The 24,528-nt window shown below is 42.1% G+C and overlaps 1 protein-coding gene across 1 annotated transcript in view; it reads right to left on the reverse strand.

Annotated features, from left to right (window-relative positions):
- LOC128695113 (uncharacterized) overlaps positions 1-24,528 on the reverse strand; it is a 57,061-nt gene that overhangs the window by 3,460 nt on the left and 29,073 nt on the right. Inside the window, exons 2-4 of the mRNA XM_053785532.2 lie at positions 16,801-16,939; positions 15,352-15,563; positions 14,510-14,645 (exon numbers count right to left, since the gene is read on the reverse strand). Of these exons, the coding sequence (XP_053641507.1) occupies positions 14,510-14,645; positions 15,352-15,563; positions 16,801-16,891 (439 nt within the window). The 5' untranslated portion in view covers positions 16,892-16,939. The remainder of the gene's footprint in view (positions 1-14,509; positions 14,646-15,351; positions 15,564-16,800; positions 16,940-24,528) is intronic.

Here is a 24,528-nt window from a genome sequence, read left to right on the forward strand (position 1 = left end):
TCTCGTACAAATTATAAATGATGCTGATACATTTCGTCTTACTGCTAAAAGTGATTGTCATCGTGGTCATGATGGCTTTTTTTTGGGTCTTGTGCATTAATGTTACATTAATGCTGTGGTATCTTTCTCACCGTCATTGTCACTCACTACAACACACTGCTCGCTGCTGTCACATTCTCACTCACTACAACACACTGCTCGCTGTTGTCACATTCTCACTCACTACAACACACTGCTCGCTGCTGTCACATTCTCACTCACTACAACACACTACTCGCTGCTGTCACATTTTCACTCACTACAACACACTGCTCGTTGCTGTCACATTCTCGCTCACTACAACACACTGCATGCTACTGTCACATTCTTACTCACTACAACACATTGCATGCTACTGTCACAGTCTTACTACTACACACTGCTTGCTACTGTCACATTCTCACTCACTACAACACACTACTCGCTGCTGTCACATTCTCACTCACTACAACATACTACATGCTACTATCACATTCTCACTCACAACAACACACTGCTCGCTGCTGTTACATTCTCACTCACAACAACACACTACATGATGCTGTCACATTCTCACTCACTACAACACACTGCTCGCTACTGTCACATTCTCACTCTCAACAACACACTACATGCTGCTGTCACATTCTCACTCACTACAACACACTACATGCTACTGTCACATTCTCACTCACTACAACACAGTGCTCGCTACTGTCACATTCTCACTCACTACAACACAGTGCTCGCTACTGTCACATTCTCACTCACTACAACACAGTGCTCGCTACTGTCACATTCTCACTCACAACAACACACTGCTCGCTGCTTTCACATTCTCACTCACTACAACACACTACATGCTACTGTCACATTCTCACTCACTACAACACACTACATGCTACTGTCACATTCTCACTCACTACAACACACTACATGTTACTGTCACATTCTCACTCACTACAACACACTACATGCTACTGTCACATTCTCACTCACTACAACACACTACATGCTACTGTCACATTCTCACTCACTACAACACACTACATGCTACTGTCACATTCTCACTCACGACAACACACTACATGCTACTGTCACATTCTCACTCACAACAACACACTGCTCGCTGCTGTTACATATTCACTCACAACAACACACTACATGCTGCTGTCACATTCTCACTCACTACAACACACTACATGCTACTGTCACATTCTCACTCACAACAACACACTACATGCTACTGTCACATTCTCACTCACAACAACACACTACATGCTACTGTCACATTCTCACTCACTACAACACACTACATGCTACTGTCACATTCTCACTCACTACAACACACTACATGTTACTGTCACATTCTCACTCACTACAACACACTACATGCTACTGTCACATTCTCACTCACTACCACACACTACATGCTACTGTCACATTCTCACTCACAACAACACACTGCTCGCTACTGTCACATTCTCACTCACTACAACACACTGCTCGCTACTGTCACATTCTCACTCACTACAACACACTACATGCTACTGTCACATTCTCACTCACTACAACACACTGCTCGCTACTGTCACATTCTCACTCACTACAACACACTACATGCTACTGTCACATTCTCACTCACTACAACACACTACATGCTACTGTCACATTCTCACTCACTACAACACACTACATGCTACTGTCACATTCTCACTCACTACAACACACTACATGCTACTGTCACATTCTCATTCACTACAACACACTACATGCTACTGTCACATTCTCACTCACAACAACACACTGCTCGCTACTGTCACATTCTCACTCACTACAACACACTACATGTTGCTGTCACATTCTCACTCACTACAACACACTGCTCTCTACTGTCACATTCTCACTCACAACAACACACTGCTCGCTGCTGTCACATTCTCACTCACTACAACACACTACATGCTACTATCACATTCTCACTCACTACAACACACTGCTCTCTACTGTCATATTCTCACTCACTACAACACACTGCTCTCTACTGTCACATTCTCACTCACTACAACACACTGCTCTCTACTGTCACATTCTCACTCACAACAACACACTGCTCGCTGCTGTCACATTCTCACTCACTACAACACACTACATGCTACTATCACATTCTCACTCACTACAACACACTGCTCTCTACTGTCACATTCTCACTCACTACAACACACTACATGCTACTATCACATTCTCACTCACAACAACACACTGCTCGCTGCTTTCACATTCTCACTCACTACAACACACTACATGCTACTGTCACATTCTCACTCACTACAACACACTGCTCGCTGCTTTCACATTCTAACTCACTACAACACACTACATGCTACTGTCACATTCTCACTCACTACAACACACTACATGTTACTGTCACATTCTCACTCACTACAACACACTACATGCTACTGTCACATTCTCACTCACTACCACACACTACATGCTACTGTCACATTCTCACTCACAACAACACACTACATGCTACTTTCACATTCTCACTCACTACAACACACTACATGCTACTGTCACATTCTCACTCACAACAACACATTGCTCGCTACTGTCACATTCTCACTCACTACAACACACTACATGTTGCTGTCACATTCTCACTCACTACAACACACTGCTCTCTACTGTCACATTCTCACTCACAACAACACACTGCTCGCTGCTGTCACATTCTCACTCACTACAACACACTACATGCTACTATCATATTCTCACTCACTACAACACACTGCTCTCTACTGTCATATTCTCACTCACTACAACACACTGCTCTCTACTGTCACATTCTCACTCACTACAACACACTGCTCTCTACTGTCACATTCTCACTCACTACAACACACTGCTCTCTACTGTCACATTCTCACTCACTACAACACACTGCTCTCTACTGTCACATTCTCACTCACTACAACACACTGCTCTCTACTGTCACATTCTCACTCACTACAACACACTGCTCTCTACTGTCACATTCTCACTCACAACAACTCTGCTCGCTGCTGTCATATTCTCACTCACTACAACACACTACATGCTACTATCACATTCTCACTCACTACAACACACTGCTTTCTACTGTCACATTCTCACTCACTACAACACACTACATGCTACTATCACATTCTCACTCACTACAACACACTGCTCTCTACTGTCACATTCTCACTCACTACAACACACTACATGCTACTGTCACATTCTCACTCACTACCACACACTACATGCTACTGTCACATTCTCACTCACAACAACACACTGCTCGCTACTGTCACATTCTCACTCACTACAACACACTACATGCTACTGTCACATTCTCACTCACTACAACACAGTGCTCGCTACTGTCACATTCTCACTCACAACAACACACTGCTCGCTGCTTTCACATTCTCACTCACTACAACACACTACATGCTACTGTCACATTCTCACTCACTACAACACAGTGCTCGCTACTGTCACATTCTCACTCACAACAACACACTGCTCGCTGCTTTCACATTCTCACTCAATACAACACACTACATGCTACTGTCACATTCTCACTCACAACAACACACTGCTCGCTGCTTTCACATTCTCACTCACTACAACACACTACATGCTACTGTCACATTCTCACTCACTACAACACACTGCTCGCTGCTTTCACATTCTCACTCACTACAGCACACTACATGCTACTGTCACATTCTCACTCACAACAACACACTACATGCTACTGTCACATTCTCACTCACAACAACACACTACATGCTACTGTCACATTCTCACTCACAACAACACACTACTTGCCACTGTCACATTCTCACTCACAACAACACACTACATGCTACTGTCACATTCTCACTCACAACAACACACTGCTCGCTACTGTCACATTCTCACTCACTACAACACACTACATGTTGCTGTCACATTCTCACTCACTACAACACACTGCTCTCTACTGTCACATTCTCACTCACAACAACACACTGCTCGCTGCTGTCACATTCTCACTCACTACAACACACTACATGCTACTATCACATTCTCACTCACTACAACACACTGCTCTCTACTGTCATATTCTCACTCACTACAACACACTGCTCTCTACTGTCACATTCTCACTCACTACAACACACTGCTCTCTACTGTCACATTCTCACTCACAACAACACACTGCTCGCTGCTGTCACATTCTCACTCACTACAACACACTACATGCTACTATCACATTCTCACTCACTACAACACACTGCTCTCTACTGTCATATTCTCACTCACTACAACACACTGCTCTCTACTGTCACATTCTCACTCACAACAACACACTGCTCGCTGCTGTCACATTCTCACTCACTACAACACACTAAATGCTACTATCACATTCTCACTCACTACAACACACTGCTCTCTACTGTCACATTCTCACTCACTACAACACACTACATGCTACTGTCACATTCTCACTCACTACAACACACTGCTCGCTGCTTTCACATTCTAACTCACAACAACACACTGCTCGCTGCTTTCACATTCTCACTCACTACAACACACTACATGCTACTGTCACATTCTCACTCACTACAACACAGTGCTCGCTACTGTCACATTCTCACTCACAACAACACACTGCTCGCTGCTTTCACATTCTCACTCACTACAACACACTACATGCTACTGTCACATTCTCACTCACAACAACACACTCCTCGCTGCTTTCACATTCTCACTCACTACAACACACTACATGCTACTGTCACATTCTCACTCACTACAACACACTGCTCGCTGCTTTCACATTCTCACTCACTACAACACACTACATGCTACTGTCACATTCTCACTCACAACAACACACTACATGCTACTGTCACATTCTCACTCACAACAACACACTACATGCTACTGTCACATTCTCACTCACAACAACACACTACATGCTACTGTCACATTCTCACTCACAACAACACACTACATGCCACTGTCACATTCTCACTCACAACAACACACTACATGCTACTGTCACATTCTCACTCACAACAACACACTGCTCGCTACTGTCACATTCTCACTCACTACAACACACTACATGTTGCTGTCACATTCTCACTCACTACAACACACTGCTCTCTTCTGTCACATTCTCACTCACAACAACACACTGCTCGCTGCTGTCACATTCTCACTCACTACAACACACTACATGCTACTATCACATTCTCACTCACTACAACACACTGCTCTCTACTGTCATATTCTCACTCACTACAACACACTGCTCTCTACTGTCACATTCTCACTCACAACAACACACTGCTCGCTGCTGTCACAATCTCACTCACTACAACACACTACATGCTACTATCACATTCTCACTCACTACAACACACTGCTCTCTACTGTCACATTCTCACTCACTACAACACACTACATGTTACTGTCACATTCTCACTCACTACAACACACTGCTCGCTGCTTTCACATTCTAACTCACTACAACACACTACATGCTACTGTCACATTCTCACTCACTACCACACACTATATGCTACTGTCACATTCTCACTCACTACAACACACTACATGCTACTGTCACATTCTCACTCACTACAACACACTGCTCGCTACTGTCACATTCTCACTCACAACAACACACTACATGCTACTGTCACATTCTCACTCACAACAACACACTACATGCTACTGTCACATTCTCACTCACAACAACACACTACATGCTACTGTCACATTCTCACTCACTACAACACACTACATGCTACTGTCACATTCTCATTCACAACAACACATTGCTCGCTACTGTCACATTCTCACTCACTACAACACACTACATGTTGCTGTCACATTCTCACTCACTACAACACACTACATGTTGCTGTCACATTCTCACTCACTACAACACACTACATGCTACTGTCACATTCTCACTCACTACAACACACTACATGCTACTGTCACATTCTCACTCACAACAACACACTACATGCTACTGTCACATTCTCACTCACAACAACACACTACATGCTACTGTCACATTCTCACTCACTACAACACACTACATGCTACTGTCACATTCTCACTCACAACAACACATTGCTCGCTACTGTCACATTCTCACTCACTACAACACACTACATGTTGCTGTCACATTCTCACTCACTACAACACACTACATGCTACTGTCACATTCGCACTCACTACAACACACTACATGCTACTGTCACATTCTCACTCACAACAACACACTACATGCTACTGTCACATTCTCACTCACAACAACACACTACATGCTACTGTCACATTCTCACTCACTACAACACACTACATGCTACTGTCACATTCTCACTCACAACAACACATTGCTCGCTACTGTCACATTCTCACTCACTACAACACACTACATGTTGCTGTCACATTCTCACTCACTACAACACACTACATGCTACTATCACATTCTCACTCACTACAACACACTGCTCTCTACTGTCATATTCTCACTCACTACAACACACTGCTCTCTACTGTCACATTCTCACTCACTACAACACACTGCTCTCTACCGTCACATTCTCACTCACTACAACACACTGCTCTCTACTGTCACATTCTCACTCACTACAACACACTGCTCTCTACTGTCACATTCTCACTCACTACAACACACTGCTCTCTACTGTCACATTCTCATTCACAACAACACACTGCTCGCTGCTGTCACATTCTCACTCACTACAACACACTACATGCTACTATCACATTCTCACTCACTACAACACACTGCTCTCTACTGTCACATTCTCACTCACTACAACACACTACATGCTACTATCACATTCTCACTCACTACAACACACTGCTCTCTACTGTCATATTCTCACTCACTACAACACAGTGCTCGCTGCGGTCACATTCTCACTCACTACAACACACTACATGCTACTATCACATTCTCACTCACTACAACACACTGCTCTCTACTGTCACATTCCCACTCACTACAACACACTACATGCTACTATCACATTCTCACTCACTACAACACACTGCTCTCTACTGTCACATTCTCACTCACTACAACACACTACATGCTACTGTCACATTCTCACTCACTACCACACACTACATGCTACTGTCACATTCTCACTCACAACAACACACTGCTCGCTACTGTCACATTCTCACTCACAACAACACACTGCTCGCTACTGTCACATTCTCACTCACTACCACACACTACATGCTACTGTCACATTCTCACTCACAACAACACACTGCTCGCTACTGTCACATTCTCACTCACTACAACACACTACATACTACTGTCACATTCTCACTCACTACAACACAGTGCTCGCTACTGTCACATTCTCACTCACTACAACACAGTGCTCGCTACTGTCACATTCTCACTCACAACAACACACTGCTCGCTGCTTTCACATTCTCACTACAACACAGTGCTCGCTACTGTCACATTCTCACTCACTACAACACAGTGCTCGCTACTGTCACATTCTCACTCACAACAACACACTGCTCGCTGCTTTCACATTCTCACTCACTACAACACACTACATGCTACTGTCACATTCTCACTCACTACAACACAGTGCTCGCTACTGTCACATTCTCACTCACAACAACACACTGCTCGCTGCTTTCACATTCTCACTCACTACAACACACTACATGCTACTGTCACATTCTCACTCACTACAACACAGTGCTCGCTACTGTCACATTCTCACTCACAACAACACACTGCTCGCTGCTTTCACATTCTCACTCACTACAACACACTACATGCTACTGTCACATTCTCACTCACTACAACACACTGCTCGCTGCTTTCACATTCTCACTCACTACAACACACTACATGCTACTGTCACATTCTCACTCACAACAACACACTGCTCGCTGCTTTCACATTCTCACTCACTACAACACAGTGCTCGCTACTGTCACATTCTCACTCACTACAACACAGTGCTCGCTACTGTCACATTCTCACTCACAACAACACACTGCTCGCTGCTTTCACATTCTCACTCACTACAACACACTACATGCTACTGTCACATTCTCACTCACTACAACACAGTGCTCGCTACTGTCACATTCTCACTCACAACAACACACTGCTCGCTGCTTTCACATTCTCACTCACTACAACACACTACATGCTACTGTCACATTCTCACTCACAACAACACACTGCTCGCTGCTTTCACATTCTCACTCACTACAACACACTACATGCTACTGTCACATTCTCACTCACTACAACACACTGCTCGCTGCTTTCACATTCTCACTCACTACAACACACTACATGCTACTGTCACATTCTCACTCACTACCACACACTACATGCTACTGTCACATTCTCACTCACAACAACACACTACATGCTACTGTCACATTCTCACTCACAACAACACACTACATGCTACTGTCACATTCTCACTCACAACAACACACTACATGCTACTGTCACATTCTCACTCACAACAACACACTACATGCTACTGTCACATTCTCACTCACAACAACACACTACATGCCACAGTCACATTCTCACTCACAACAACACACTACATGCTACTGTCACATTCTCACTCACAACAACACACTACATGCTACTGTCACATTCTCACTTACTACAACACACTACATGCCACTGTCACATTCTCACTTACTACAACACACTACATGCTACTGTCACATTCTCACTCACAACAACACACTACATGCTACTGTCACATTCTCACTCACAACAACACACTACATGCTACTGTCACATTCTCACTCACAACAACACACTACATGCTACTGTCACATTCTCACTCACAACAACACACTACATGCCACTGTCACATTCTCACTCACTACAACACACTACATGTTACTGTCACATTCTCACTCACAACAACACACTACATGCTACTGTCACATTCTCACTTACTACAACACACTACATGCCACTGTCACATTCTCACTTACTACAACACACTACATGCTACTGTCACATTCTCACTCACAACAACACACTACATGCTACTGTCACATTCTCACTCACTACCACACACTACATGCTACTGTCACATTCTCACTCACAAGAACACACTACATGCTACTGTCACATTCTCACTTACTACAACACACTACATGCTACTGTCACATTCTCACTCACAACAACACACTACATGCTACTGTCACATTCTCACTCACAACAACACACTACATGCTACTGTCACATTCTCACTTACTACAACACACTACATGCTACTGTCACATTCTCACTCACAACAACACACTACATGCTACTGTCACATTCTCACTCACAACAACACACTACATGCTACTGTCACATTCTCACTTACTACAACACACTACATGCTACTGTCACATTCTCACTTACTACAACACACTACATGCTACTGTCACATTCTCACTTACTACAACACACTACATGCTACTGTCACATTCTCACTCACAACAACACACTACATGCTACTGTCACATTCTCACTTACTACAACACACTACATGCTACTGTCACATTCTCACTCACAACAACACACTACATGCTACTGTCACATTCTCACTCACAACAACACACTACATGCTACTGTCACATTCTCACTCACAACAACACACTACATGCTACTGTCACATTCTCACTCACAACAACACACTACATGCTACTGTCACATTCTCACTCACAACAACACACTACATGCTACTGTCACATTCTCACTCACAACAACACACTACATGCTACTGTCACATTCTCACTCACAACAACACACTACATGCTACTGTCACATTCTCACTCACAACAACACACTACATGCTACTGTCACATTCTCACTCACAACAACACACTACATGCTACTGTCACATTCTCACTTACTACAACACACTACATGCCACTGTCACATTCTCACTTACTACAACACACTACATGCTACTGTCACATTCTCACTCACAACAACACACTACATGCTACTGTCACATTCTCACTTACTACAACACACTACATGCTACTGTCACATTCTCACTCACAACAACACACTACATGCTACTGTCACATTCTCACTCACTACAACACACTGCGTGCCACTGTCACATTCTCACTACAACAGAACATTTTTTCCTGGCCGTGACCTGACCTGACTAGGTTATGGCATTGGCATAAGCCGGTAGGAGAATTGGATCTGCCTCGCATGGACCAGTAGGCCTGTTGCAGTGTTCCTTCTTTCTTATGTTTTTATGTTTACATCAGTTTAGCTGCTGTCAATGTCACACTTTACTATAGGATAACAAGTGACATCACATAAATATGATGTGACACCTGACAATAACTGCACTGGACAATATCTGCACTGGACGAAACCTGTACTCGACAATACTTGCACTGGACAACATATGCACTGGATAGTAAGTGGAATGGACGCTACCTGCACTGGACAATATCTGCACCAGACAATACCGCACTGGACAACACCTGCACTAGATAATTCCAGCACTGGACAGTACATGCACTGGACGATACCTGCACTGGACAACACCTGTACTGAACAATACATGCCCTGGACAACACCTGTACTGAACAATACTTGCACTGGACAACATATGCACTGGATAGTAAGTGGAATGGACGCTACCTGCACTGGACAATATCTGCACCAGACAATACCGCACTGGACAACACCTGCACTAGATAATTCCAGCACTGGACAGTACATGCACTGGACGATACGTGCACTGGACAATACCTGGACTGGACAACACCTGTACTGAACAATACATGCACTGGACAACACCTGTACTGAACAATACCTGCACTGGACAACACCTGTTGGTGGCTCACAACACTCAGGTAAGGCTGCGTTTACCACAACATTCACATTAACGAAACACTAAAACCATAATTATCTTACTTTATGTCTCATGAACCACATTACGTAACACATTTTGGTTTTGTTTAGCTTGTTCATAACTAACCTAACTAGATAACTATGCTAAGCTAACTAGATAAATACTGTTGATATTTTTTACCTCGTTTCTCTACCTTTCAAATGAGCAAATTATCCAGAATGAGGTGAATGTAAGAGATGGAAGATAAAATATGAATTCATTCAGCTCTCTTGTCAATAAAATGGCGCACACTCTCAGACACATTAAGACTTGAAAATTAAAGCCAGTTACTCTAACAGGAATACAAGAATAAAATAATTATATTAGGTTTAAGTAAACTGTATCGATTAAAAAAAAATCTTCTAATTGTAAGCATTACAAGGATTCACTGAAATTTCTCTGAGGTCCCTACAGGCAACCCGGTAATTTCAAAAAAGATTTGTGTAAAAAGGCTCTGAAGCTTTGAACAGTTAAAATGTGCTCCGTGGTCAGCAGGACATTACAAGCCACACACAGAGAAACAGAACCACCTGCAAGCAGGTGGCTTTGAGTGTGATGTATACGGTCTATTTGCAGTCTACATATTATAAGAACATAAGAACATAAGAACGAAGGAACACTGCAGAAGGCCTACTGGCCCATGCGAGGCAGGTCCAAGTCTCCTACCGGCTTAAGCCAATGCACCCAACCTAGTCAGGTCAGGTCACATTGACTTAAGGGAGGAACACGGCAACCGACCTGGTAGCACAAGCTATCAGGTCTAACTCACACCCACCCACATCCACTCATGTATTTATCCAACCTATTTTTAAAGCTACACAACGTTCTGGCCTCTATAACGGTACTTGGGAGTTTGTTCCACTCATCCACAACTCTATTACCAAACCAGTACTTTCCTATATCCTTCCTGAATCTGAATTTTTCCAACTTAAAACCATTGCTGCGAGTCCTGTCTAGGCTAGATATTTTCAGCACACTATTTACATCCCCTTTATTTATTCCTGTCTTCCATTTATACACCTCAATCATATCCCCCCTAATTCTACGTCTTTCTAGAGAGTGCAGATTCAGGGCCCTTAGTCTATCCTCATAGGGAAGGTTTCTGATACATGGGATCAACTTTGTCATCCTCCTTTGTACATTTTCCAGAGAATTTATATCCATTCTGTAATAAGGTGACCAAAACTGTGCAGCATAATCTAAATGAGGCCTAACCAAGGATGTATAGAGTTGAAGAACAACCTGAGGACTCCTATTATTTATGCTTCTTGATATGAAGCCAAGGATTCTATTAGCTTTATTGCGAACACTTATGCACTGTTGTCTTGGTTTCAGATTACTGCTAACCATAACTCCTAAATCTTTTTCGCAATCCGTAATATTAAGATCTACATTATTTAGTTTATATGTGGCATGGTTATTGTCCTGTCCAACATTTAGAACTTTGCATTTGTCTATATTAAACTGCATCTGCCACTTCTCCGACCACTGCATCAGTCTATTCAAATCTTCCTGGAGTGCTCGAATGTCCTCGTCAGAATGAATTCGACGGCCTATTTTGGTGTCATCGGCAAACTTGCCGATGTCGCTCTTTATGCCCTCATCTATGTCGTTTATGTAGATTGTCAACAGCAGGGGGCCCAACACTGACCCCTGTGGAACACCGCTCGTGACACTTCCCCACTCTGATTTCTCCCCATTTATGCAAACTCTCTGCTGCCTATTTGTCAACCATGCCTCTATCCAGGAAAAAATTTCTCCTCCTATTCCATGTGCTTTAATTTTCCTCAATAGTCTCTGATGTGGGACCCTGTCAAAAGCCTTACTGAAGTCCATATACACAATATCATATTCATTACCATGATCTACCTCCTCAAATACCTTAGTGAAAAAAGTTAATAAATTCGTAAGGCAGGAACGCCCCTTTGTAAAACCATGCTGAGATTCGTTGATTAATTTATGCTTTTCAAGGTGGCTACGAACTGCCTCGGCAATTATTGATTCCATAAATTTTCCCACTATGGAGGTTAGGCTTATTGGTCTATAGTTCGAAGCTAAGGACCTGTCACCTGTTTTGAAAATAGGTATCACATTTGCCATTTTCCACTTATCTGGCACCATGCCAGTTTGTAGTGATATGTTGAAAAGATTAGCCAAAGGTGTGCTAAGCTCCTCTTTACATTCCTTTAGAACCCTTGCATACAGTTCATCAGGGCCTGGGGATTTGTTAGGTTTTAATTTATCTATTTGCCTAAGGACCATGTCACTTGTGACCCTAATAGTACACAGTTTATTATCGTCCTGTTCTACATAATTTATCATTACTGGAATATCGCTGGTATCCTCCTGTGTAAAAACTGAGAGGAAGTATGTGTTAAAGATTCTACACATTTCCTTATCACTGTCAGTGAGCTGACCCGAGGAATTTTTGAGTGGGCCTATCTTGTCCCTGATCTTACTTCTGTATACCTGAAAGAATCCTTTTGGGTTAGTCTTCGATTCTCTTGCAACTTTAACCTCATAATCTCTTTTTGCTATCTTCCGATAGCGATTATTCCAGCTGAGGGAGGAGAGCCAAACACACACACACACACACACACACACACACACACACACACACACACACACACACCAAGTCAAACTCTGAATAAACTGTTGTTTTTGTCTGTAGGGTCAATCAGGTAAATCACTTCATAGACATATAGAGCTTTGAAGCCCTCGAAGTTTTTCTGAGGTAGAAGAGACCGCTTGAAAGTGTGTGATATAGCAGCCTCCACCTCAGCGTCCCTACAGGAAGAAGCAATGAATATTTTATGCGGATGATAGTAACACTGTTTTCCAATGCCTGTCGTGGGTAGTTTTGCACTCGATCTCTTCCGTTCGTGGAAAGTTAAAGTGAGATGCCTGTAAGTCTGTATAAGGATTACTACAATACACGGGAACTCTCACACTTCAGCGCTGTTGACGGGAAAGTCTGTGTACATCTTCATCAAACTGTCTTCCTTTATCTCTCTCTCTCTCTCTCTCTCTCTCTCTCTCTCTCTCTCTTCTTTACATAGGGTTTGACAAGGTTAGGTTGACGATCCCTAACTTTATTGACTAGCTGTTTACCAGTTAAGGATCCCTAACTTTATTGACAAACTAAGAACTGTTACCTACATCAACTCATTTGAAAGGATTTTTATTGTTATGAAATATACAAGTAGACAACAGGATGAAGTTGGAGCCATCTGTGGGCCAGCATTTGATCAACTGATTTTATCGCGTTGATATCATTATGCTCTCTCTCTCTCACACACACACACACATACACACACACACACACACACACACACACACACACACACACACACACACACATACACACACACACACACACACACACACACACACACACACACACACACACACACACACACACACACACACACACACATACACACACACACACACACACACACATACACACACATACACTCACTCACCGACTACAGACATGTTGACGGCGTGATCGTCAGTCTCGAAGTAAGGCTTGTCGCCCATTACCTCGCAGCGGAAGGTGCCCGAGGTTCCCCGCGTCACCCCTGTCAGCCGCACTGATGCCCCAGAGCTCCCTTGCTCCTGTAGAAAGTATAGCATAATGACAGAGTTGTTCAGCTCCTGTAGAAGGTACAGTAACACATTAATATAGCTTTCCTGCTCCTGTAGAAGGAACAGCCATAGTAGAGCGACTACGTCGTCTACATATACTACCTGGAAGTGAATCTGAAGAGGAGTACAGAAAAGGGGAAGAAAGTAAAGCTTTCTACGAGATACAGGATTATACACAGATCAGAACTGTCCACAGTACTGTATGAAAAGGAAATGGAAGGAATAGAACTCAGCCTCTCTTGTCTGTTACAACGCGCACCAGTAAAGAGTGAATTTAACGCTACTGGTCAGTTAGAAGCTCTCATTACTGCGTTAAAAAGACCTGTTCATCGTTACACGAACTGCTGACGACCATCCATGTAAATAATGTGTACTCATCTGTTTGTGTCTGCAAGAATTCCACTCACCACTCATGTGGCCGGAACTCTCATACCTAATCTTGGTTGTTACAAGCGTGCTTAAGGGGTTACAACAAGCATACCCAGGAGGTTGATACAAGCATACCTGGGAACTGGTACAGGCATCTCCAGAGGATTGACACAAGTTTGATACAGGAATACGTAAGTGGTTGGTACATGAATACTTAGGAGATTGGTACATGTATTTCCAAGGGGCTGATAGGTATACACAAAGGAATAAGGACAAGCATAACCTAATGGGCAGGGAGCACACTCACGTCTACGTGTATGTGGGGCAGCGGGTAGACCCGGACGGGCTGGTCCCTCTTGGGTATATACTCGTAGAACTGATTGACATCTTTGTACCACTTGACGGAGTAGAGCGGGTCTGGTCGGTCGGTGGTGTGCTCGTAGTGACACACTAGTTGCACCGCCGATCCTGACACCACCACTGACGGTACCGTCACTCCAGACACCCGCAGACTCCAGCCTGTACGAACACCACCGAGGAACAGTGAGGTTCATTCTACTGAGGAGAAGGAGGAAGTAGTGGGAGAAAAGGTAGTAGTGGAGGTTGTGGGAGAGGAAACGGAGACGTGATGGAGGTAGAAGACAGGACGAAGGTGGTGCTGGGAAAGGAAATGGAAGTGGTGAGGAGGCTGTGAGATCGTGTGGAAATATTATGTGAAAATATCGATAAGATGGAAAGACTGGTCAGGATGATCTGGTCAGATATTTGCTTTATAATGTCGCATATCTTGACTCCATCTCATAGCAGCTTCGTTGAAGTGGAGCGTTGATAAACACAACTTGAGTCTTCTGGTTCTGAAACTCTGAATTACAGCGGTTTGTAAGCATTGTTCTTCTGTATTACTGTATGATAAATAACTTAACGTTGTTGAATTCATTGCGTCGGCGTGGAGTGCTGCAACGATTACACATGAAACATTAATGGAGATACAGACAAGATTTTAAAAAAAATGTAGATGTGCCTTAGCCATCTGTATAATTCATTACAACGAACATGAATATATCATGGCTAGGAAAAGATACAGAAGAAAATGTATAGAGAAGGATGTAATTCAGTTCTGACACTGTGGAATATAATAAAGGGGTATTTAAAATCTTTCCACTAGGACCCAAGTGGCGTAGTGCCAACAAGAGTGAAAGAAAAGAGAGGCTACAGAGCAAGTTTTCACTGGGACAACGTTCCTCTCAGTAAAGAGTATTCTGAAGTCATATGACTATGGAAGGACTAGATAAAACTCTAAACAGAACAAAACGTGTTAATAAAACCTTGCTCAACAATGGCTGTCTTTTCTTAGCGTCGCTTCACTTCTTGCAGAACTACTAACTAGGCGGAAGTTGAGTACGAAACAACATAAAGCAACCAGACTTGATCCTTAGCTTACCTCACTTTCTCTCGCCCTCCCTGCAAGTTCCTACACTTCCTCTTTCTCCACTGTAACTGGATATACATACTTGCATTTTAGTCTTTCAGTGCGCTTGATGAAGTTCCTCATTGAAGCTATGTTTACATCAGCAGCTTATCTCTCCCGAGATGTTTATCTTAAGAATCTCGTACAACAACAGTGGATTATCAGTCACATCAGGCGTCCTCGGGGTAATGTAACGCACAAAGGTTCCTTCAACTATATTGGAGGAACACACATTGGCTCCTTCAGTTAAATTAGAGTACCACACTCACCCTTGGCTATAAAACTCACCCGTGTCTGTCAGTGCCAAAAGCAGGAGGAGGAGGGCGGCTGCGGCGGCAGAAGCGGCGGGGGGCGGCGGCTGCAGGTGGTGGCACGCCATCCTGAGGCAGAGGACCTTGTCTTCACGCTCCCCCAGCACGCGCCTACCCTGGAATGCAAAAGTAACAATATATATATATATATATATATATATATATATATATATATATATATATATATATATATATATATATATATATATATATATATATATATATGTATGTATGTATATATATATATATATATATATATATATATATATATATATATATATATATATATATACATATACATACAATATATATATTGATTGAACTTTGTATAGAAAGGGGTTTAGTTATAGGTAATACATATTTTAAGAAAAAGAGGATAAATAAGTATACACGATATGATGTAGGGCGAAATGACAGTAGTTTGTTGGATTATGTATTGGTAGATAAAAGACTGTTGAGTAGACTTCAGGATGTACATGTTTATAGAGGGGCCACAGATATATCAGATCACTTTCTAGTTGTAGCTACACTGAGAGTAAAAGGTAGATGGGATACAAGGAGAACAGAAGCATCAGGGAAGAGAGAGGTGAAGGTTTATAAACTAAAAGAGGAGGCAGTTAGGGTAAGATATAAACAGCTATTGGAGGATAGATGGGCTAATGAGAGCATAGGCAATGGGGTCGAAGAGGAATGGGGTAGGTTTAAAAATGTAGTGTTAGAGTGTTCAGCAGAAGTTTGTGGTTGCAGGAAAGTGGGTGCAGGAGGGAAGAGGAGCGATTGGTGGAATGATGATGTAAAGAGAGTAGTAAGGGAGAAAAAGTTAGCATATGAGAAGTTTTTACAAAGTAGAAGTGATGCAAGGAGGGAAGAGTATATGGAGAAAAAGAGAGAGGTTAAGAGAGTGGTGAAGCAATGTAAAAAGAGAGCAAATGAGAGAGTGGGTGAGCTGTTATCAACAAATTTTGTTGAAAATAAGAAAAAGTTTTGGAGTGAGATTAACAAGTTAAGGAAGCCTAGAGAACAAATGGATTTGTCAGTTAAAAATAGGAGAGGAGAGTTATTAAATGGAGAGTTAGAGGTATTGGGAAGATGGAGGGAATATTTTGAGGAATTGTTAAATGTTGATGAAGATAGGGAAGCTGTGATTTCGTGTATAGGGCAAGGAGGAATAACATCTTGTAGGAGTGAGGAAGAGCCAGTTGTGAGTGTGGGGGAAGTTCGTGAGGCAGTAGGTAAAATGAAAGGGGGTAAGGCAGCCGGGATTGATGGGATAAAGATAGAAATGTTAAAAGCAGGTGGGGATATAGTTTTGGAGTGGTTGGTGCAATTATTTAATAAATGTATGGAAGAGGGTAAGGTACCTAGGGATTGGCAGAGAGCATGCATAGTTCCTTTGTATAAAGGCAAAGGGGATAAAAGAGAGTGCAAAAATTATAGGGGGATAAGTCTGTTGAGTGTACCTGGTAAAGTGTATGGTAGAGTTATAATTGAAAGAATTAAGAGTAAGACGGAGAATAGGATAGCAGATGAACAAGGAGGCTTTAGGAAAGGTAGGGGGTGTGTGGACCAGGTGTTTACAGTGAAACATATAAGTGAACAGTATTTAGATAAGGCTAAAGAGGTCTTTGTGGCATTTATGGATTTGGAAAAGGCGTATGACAGGGTGGATAGGGGGGCAATGTGGCAGATGTTGCAAGTGTATGGTGTAGGAGGTAGGTTACTGAAAGCAGTGAAGAGTTTTTACGAGGATAGTGAGGCTCAAGTTAGAGTATGTAGAAAAGAGGGAAATTTTTTCCCAGTAAAAGTAGGCCTTAGACAAGGATGTGTGATGTCACCATGGTTGTTTAATATATTTATAGATGGGGTTGTAAGAGAAGTAAATGCGAGGGTCTTGGCAAGAGGCGTGGAGTTAAAAGATAAAGAATCACACACAGGGTGGGAGTTGTCACAGCTGCTCTTTGCTGATGACACTGTGCTCTTGGGAGATTCTGAAGAGAAGCTGCAGAGATTGGTGGATGAATTTGGTAGGGTGTGCAAAAGAAGAAAATTAAAGGTGAATACAGGAAAGAGTAAGGTTATGAGGATAACAAAAAGATTAGGTGATGAAAGATTGAATATCAGATTGGAGGGAGAGAGTATGGAGGAGGTGAACGTATTCAGATATTTGGGAGTGGACGTGTCAGCGGATGGGTCTATGAAAGATGAGGTGAATCATAGAATTGATGAGGGAAAAAGAGTGAGTGGTGCACTTAGGAGTCTGTGGAGACAGAGAACTTTGTCCTTGGAGGCAAAGAGAGGAATGTATGAGAGTATAGTTTTACCAACGCTCTTATATGGGTGTGAAGCATGGGTGATGAATGTTGCAGCGAGGAGAAGGCTGGAGGCAGTGGAGATGTCATGTCTGAGGGCAATGTGTGGTGTGAATATAATGCAGAGAATTCGTAGTTTGGAAGTTAGGAGGAGGTGCGGGATTACCAAAACTGTTGTCCAGAGGGCTGAGGAAGGGTTGTTGAGGTGGTTCGGACATGTAGAGAGAATGGAGCGAAACAGAATAACTTCAAGAGTGTATCAGTCTGTAGTGGAAGGAAGGCGGGGTAGGGGTCGGCCTAGGAAGGGTTGGAGGGAGGGGGTAAAGGAGGTTTTGTGTGCGAGGGGCTTGGACTTCCAGCAGGCATGCGTGAGCGTGTTTGATAGGAGTGAATGGAGACAAATGGTTTTAATACTTGACGTGCTGTTGGAGTGTGAGCAAAGTAACATTTATGAAGGGATTCAGGGAAACCGGCAGGCCGGACTTGAGTCCTGGAGATGGGAAGTACAGTGCCTGCACTCTGAAGGAGGGGTGTTAATGTTGCAGTTTAAAAACTGTAGTGTAAAGCACCCTTCTGGCAAGACAGTGATGGAGTGAATGATGGTGAAAGTTTTTCTTTTTCGGGCCACCCTGCCTTGGTGGGAATCGGCCAGTGTGTTAATAAAAAATAAAATAAAAATAATAATATAATATATATATATATATATATATATATATATATATATATATATATATATATATATATATATATATATATATATATATATGTATGTATATATATATATATATATATATTATATATATATATATATATATATATATATATATATATATATATATATATATATATATATATATATATATATATATATATATATATATATATATCGCAGTCAGCATGACTCCATGCTATTACTACTACTGGGGACGGTCAAGATTCTCACGCAGCGCTCTAGTCCACTCAGCCACACATATGCGATATAGACTGGGCAGCCTGGTTCACAAGCCATGTTTCTTCCCAGTCCGGGTACGTCAGCGAGCCTCAAGCATGGATTCAAGCTATTTCAATCTCCTCCTGTATGTTCTGATATAAAAATCGCTTGAGAGGTCAGAACATACAGGAGACAGAAATAGCTTAAATCCATGCTTGAGGCTGACTGACGTGCCCGGGCTAGGAAAGAAACATGACTTGTGAACCAGGCTGTCCAGTCTATGTGGCATTTGTGACTGAGTGGATAAGAGTTCTGCCTAGGAATCTTGGCAGTCCCCAGTAGCAGCATCGAGTCCTGCTGACTGCGGTCTTTCTCTAAATATTCACGCTTGTTTCTGCGTGGTGTATATATCTATATATATATATATATATATATATATATATATATATATATATATATATATATATATATATATATATATATATATATATATATATTAATAAAGTTAGCCCGTAGCATAAAAATATAGGGGGTGGTAGGAGAAGAAAATATTCAAAAAGCTCCAGGGAACCTTGAGTTTTCCCTGAGGTACGTTTATTGTCTTCTCTGAGAATGAGGGTCCCCAGTAAAGTATATATATATATATATATATATATATATATATATATATATATATATATATATATATATATATATATATATATATATATATATATATATATATATATATATATCGTGCCGAATATTTAAAACTGGTCACTTAGCAAGAACTCATTTAAAATTAAGTCTTTTCTAAAATTGTCTCTTATGCTTTTAAAGATATGTATTTTTTTTTCATTTATGGTAATGTAAAAATTAATCATTTTTTCCAAAAGATCCTTAGAAAACGTACCTACCCTTATTACAACGAGCGCAATTTAATTTACACTGATCCAACTAAATATATTTTAGATCAGCTTACAATAATTTAATAATATACAAATACAATGAAATATATTTTTTTCATTGGGTTCAGAATATTTTTGCGAATTAATTGCATAAATAAATTTTCGCTTGCCTTATTCGGCAATAAGAGGTCTGACGGAAGTCAAAAGCATCCTGATGAAGCCACTATGCTACCCTGGAAGGATGGTAAGCAGATTGCCTGGGGTTACACCTGTGCAGCCACATTGGCAGACACTTACTTGCCATACGCCGAAGCTGAAGGCGGTGGAGCTGTCAACCACAGGGAGACCCAGAAGACCCGCAAATATGAAGGCCTTTCCCCTTACTATAACTTCATCCCAATAGGGTCGGAGATCCTTGGAACATGGGACAAGGGTGCTTTAAAGTTCCTCTAAGAGATGGGTGAAAAACTCATCATAGAAACCGAGGATCACAGGGCGGCCAGCTTCCTCTTTCAGAGACTCAGTGTTGCGATCCAGATGGAAAATGTCTGCAGCATTCTGGTCACGCGGCCCACCGCCGGGGAGCTGGACGAAGTATTTGAGATGTAGCTCTGAGACGTTATCTACTATATTTTTCTATTCCCTATTGTGTTTTTTTGTCGATGTATTTTGTCTTTAAATAAAGTCTACATAGAATATAGAATATACGGGGTGGTAGAAGAAGACATTATTCTAAGAGCTCCAGGGATAACCTGGAGTTTTCCCTGAAGCAAGTTTATTCTTTTCTCTGAGGATAAGGGTCCCCAGCACGATTCTAGAGGTGGTACGTCCCTATATTTTTTTTATATATGTGTATGTATAAGAACTATTAGGAAAATAGAAGAAACTCAGATGAGTGTATATACATACATATGTACATGCATGGGTAGTGTAAGCAGAAGTAGCGAGACGTACCTGTTATCTTGCGTGTTTATCAGACAGAAAAAAAGACTCCAGTTATCCTACCATTGTGTAAAATAATTAGAAGTTTCCGTTTCACTCTCATTTGGCAGGAAGGTAGTACGTCCCTGGGTTGGGAAATCAGCCAATATCGTTAAAAAAAACTGGGAACGGAAAGCAGACTTATTAAAAATTCGAACGATCTATAGCACTATCTTAACCCACGATGAGACAAACAAAATTCGTATGAAACAATGGTATAGTATTTAAAGATAGTAATTATTACGTAGACTGACCTATTACCTCCAAGAATACCGTCACATAGTGCATAATGTGATGCTTAGCGGGGGAGAGAGAGTGAAAGGCTTCACTTACTGGTAAATGACAGCATTGAAATACACAGTAGTTAGTGATGTTTGGTTTAGCATCTCTCTGTTGGAGAACGTTCCGGGGATCAACACCTCACGACCCGGCCCATGATCAGGCTTCATGGTGGAGCAGAGCCTGATTAACCAGGCTGTTATTGCTGGCCGCACGCAAACCAACGTACGAACTACAGCCCGGTTGGTCACGAACTGACTAGGTGCCTGTCCAGCTCCCTTATGAAGACAGCCAGGGGTCTATTGCTAATCTCCCTCATGTATTCTGGGAGGCATTTGAATGGTATTGGACTCCTCACACTTACTGTGTTAGCTCTTAGCGTACTCATGGCTCCCCTACTTTTCACTGGGAGGGTGTTGCACCAACTGCCGAATCTTTTACTATCGTTGGGAGTGATTTCCGAGTTCAGTTTTGGGACTAAAGTGCATAATATCATATATCTTTCTCGCCTGCTCTCCAAGGAGTAACAAAAAAAGGCACAATACCGTGACTGGAACGATACACAATAACCCGCACATAGAAGAGAGGAGCTTACGACGACGTTTCGGTCCGACTTGGACCATTTACAAAGTCACACCAATGAGTACAGGTCAAGGGATTTCAACCGTTCCCAATAATTTAGGTGCTTCATTGAACTTATATGTGCATTAAAAATTCTATGTATATTCTCCAGGTCATCATTTTCGCCTGCCTTAAAAGAGGCCGTTAGTGTACAGCAATATTCCAACCTGGAGAGAACAAGCGATTTGAAGAGAACCATCACTGGCTTGGCATCCCCAGTTTTGAAAGTTCTCTTTATCCATCCTATTATTTTCCTGGCAGATGTGGTAGAGAGATTGTTGTGATATTTGAAAGTGAGATTCTCTGTCAATATTACTCCCAGGTTCTTCACATTAGTTTTCACTTTACTGTGTGGTTGGAATTTGTTTTATTCTCCCATCCCGTTTTCATTTCCTCAAGTTTTCCATAGCGGAGTAATTGAAATTTGTCTTCATTGAACCTCATATTGTTTTCTGAGACCCATTTAAAGACAGCGGATGTCTGCACACCCACCACAAACACTGGTCTCTCCTCCTGGATTTACAGCAACAATCTGTTGCCTTTTCCCTGCCCTCCCTCGGGAGATGTGCCCGAGTAGTCTCCCACCATCTCAGATCTTCCTAGCACTTCATTTCTCTTTCTCCCCATCTTTCTTTCTTTCTCTCTCTCTTTTTCTTTCTCTCTCTCTCTCTCTCTCTCTCTCTCTCTCTCTCTCTCTCTCTCTCTCTCTCTCTCTCTCTCTCTCTCTCTCTCTCTCTCTCCCTCCCTCCCTCTCTCTCTCTCTCCTCAACTGTCATCTCATCAGCTTGACAGAGTTTCTAGGAAAACAACCGGAAACTATCATTAGAAATCAAGTAGGAACAAGATTTTTAATGCAAAAGAAACTTTCAATATATATATATATATATATATATATTGGTTGTTTAATATATTTATAGATGGGGTTGTAAGAGAAGTAAATGCGAGGGTCTTGGCAAGAGGCGTGGAGTTAAAAGATAAAGAATCACACACAAAGTGGGAGTTGTCACAGCTGCTCTTTGCTGATGACACTGTGCTCTTGGGAGATTCTGAAGAGAAGTTGCAGAGATTGGTGGATGAATTTGGTAGGGTGTGCAAAAGAAGAAAATTAAAGGTGAATACAGGAAAGAGTAAGGTTATGAGGATAACAAAAAGATTAGGTGATGAAAGATTGAATATCAGATTGGAGGGAGAGAGTATGGAGGAGGTGAATGTATTCAGATATTTGGGAGTGGACGTGTCAGCGGATGGGTCTATGAAAGATGAGGTGAATCATAGAATTGATGAGGGAAAAAGAGTGAGTGGTGCACTTAGGAGTCTGTGGAGACAAAGAACTTTGTCCTTGGAGGCAAAGAGGGGAATGTATGAGAGTATAGTTTTACCAACGCTCTTATATGGGTGTGAAGCGTGGGTGATGAATGTTGCAGCGAGGAGAAGGCTGGAGGCAGTGGAGATGTCATGTCTGAGGGCAATGTGTGGTGTGAATATAATGCAGAGAATTCGTAGTTTGGAAGTTAGGAGGAGGTGCGGGATTACCAAAACTGTTGTCCAGAGGGCTGAGGAAGGGTTGTTGAGGTGGTTCGGACATGTAGAGAGAATGGAGCGAAACAGAATGACTTCAAGAGTGTATCAGTCTGTAGTGGAAGGAAGGCGGGGTAGGGGTCGGCCTAGGAAGGGTTGGAGGGAGGGGGTAAAGGAGG

Source organism: Cherax quadricarinatus, chromosome 14 (assembly GCF_038502225.1).
Source record: "Cherax quadricarinatus isolate ZL_2023a chromosome 14, ASM3850222v1, whole genome shotgun sequence".
Taxonomy (NCBI): Eukaryota; Metazoa; Arthropoda; class Malacostraca; order Decapoda; family Parastacidae; genus Cherax; species Cherax quadricarinatus.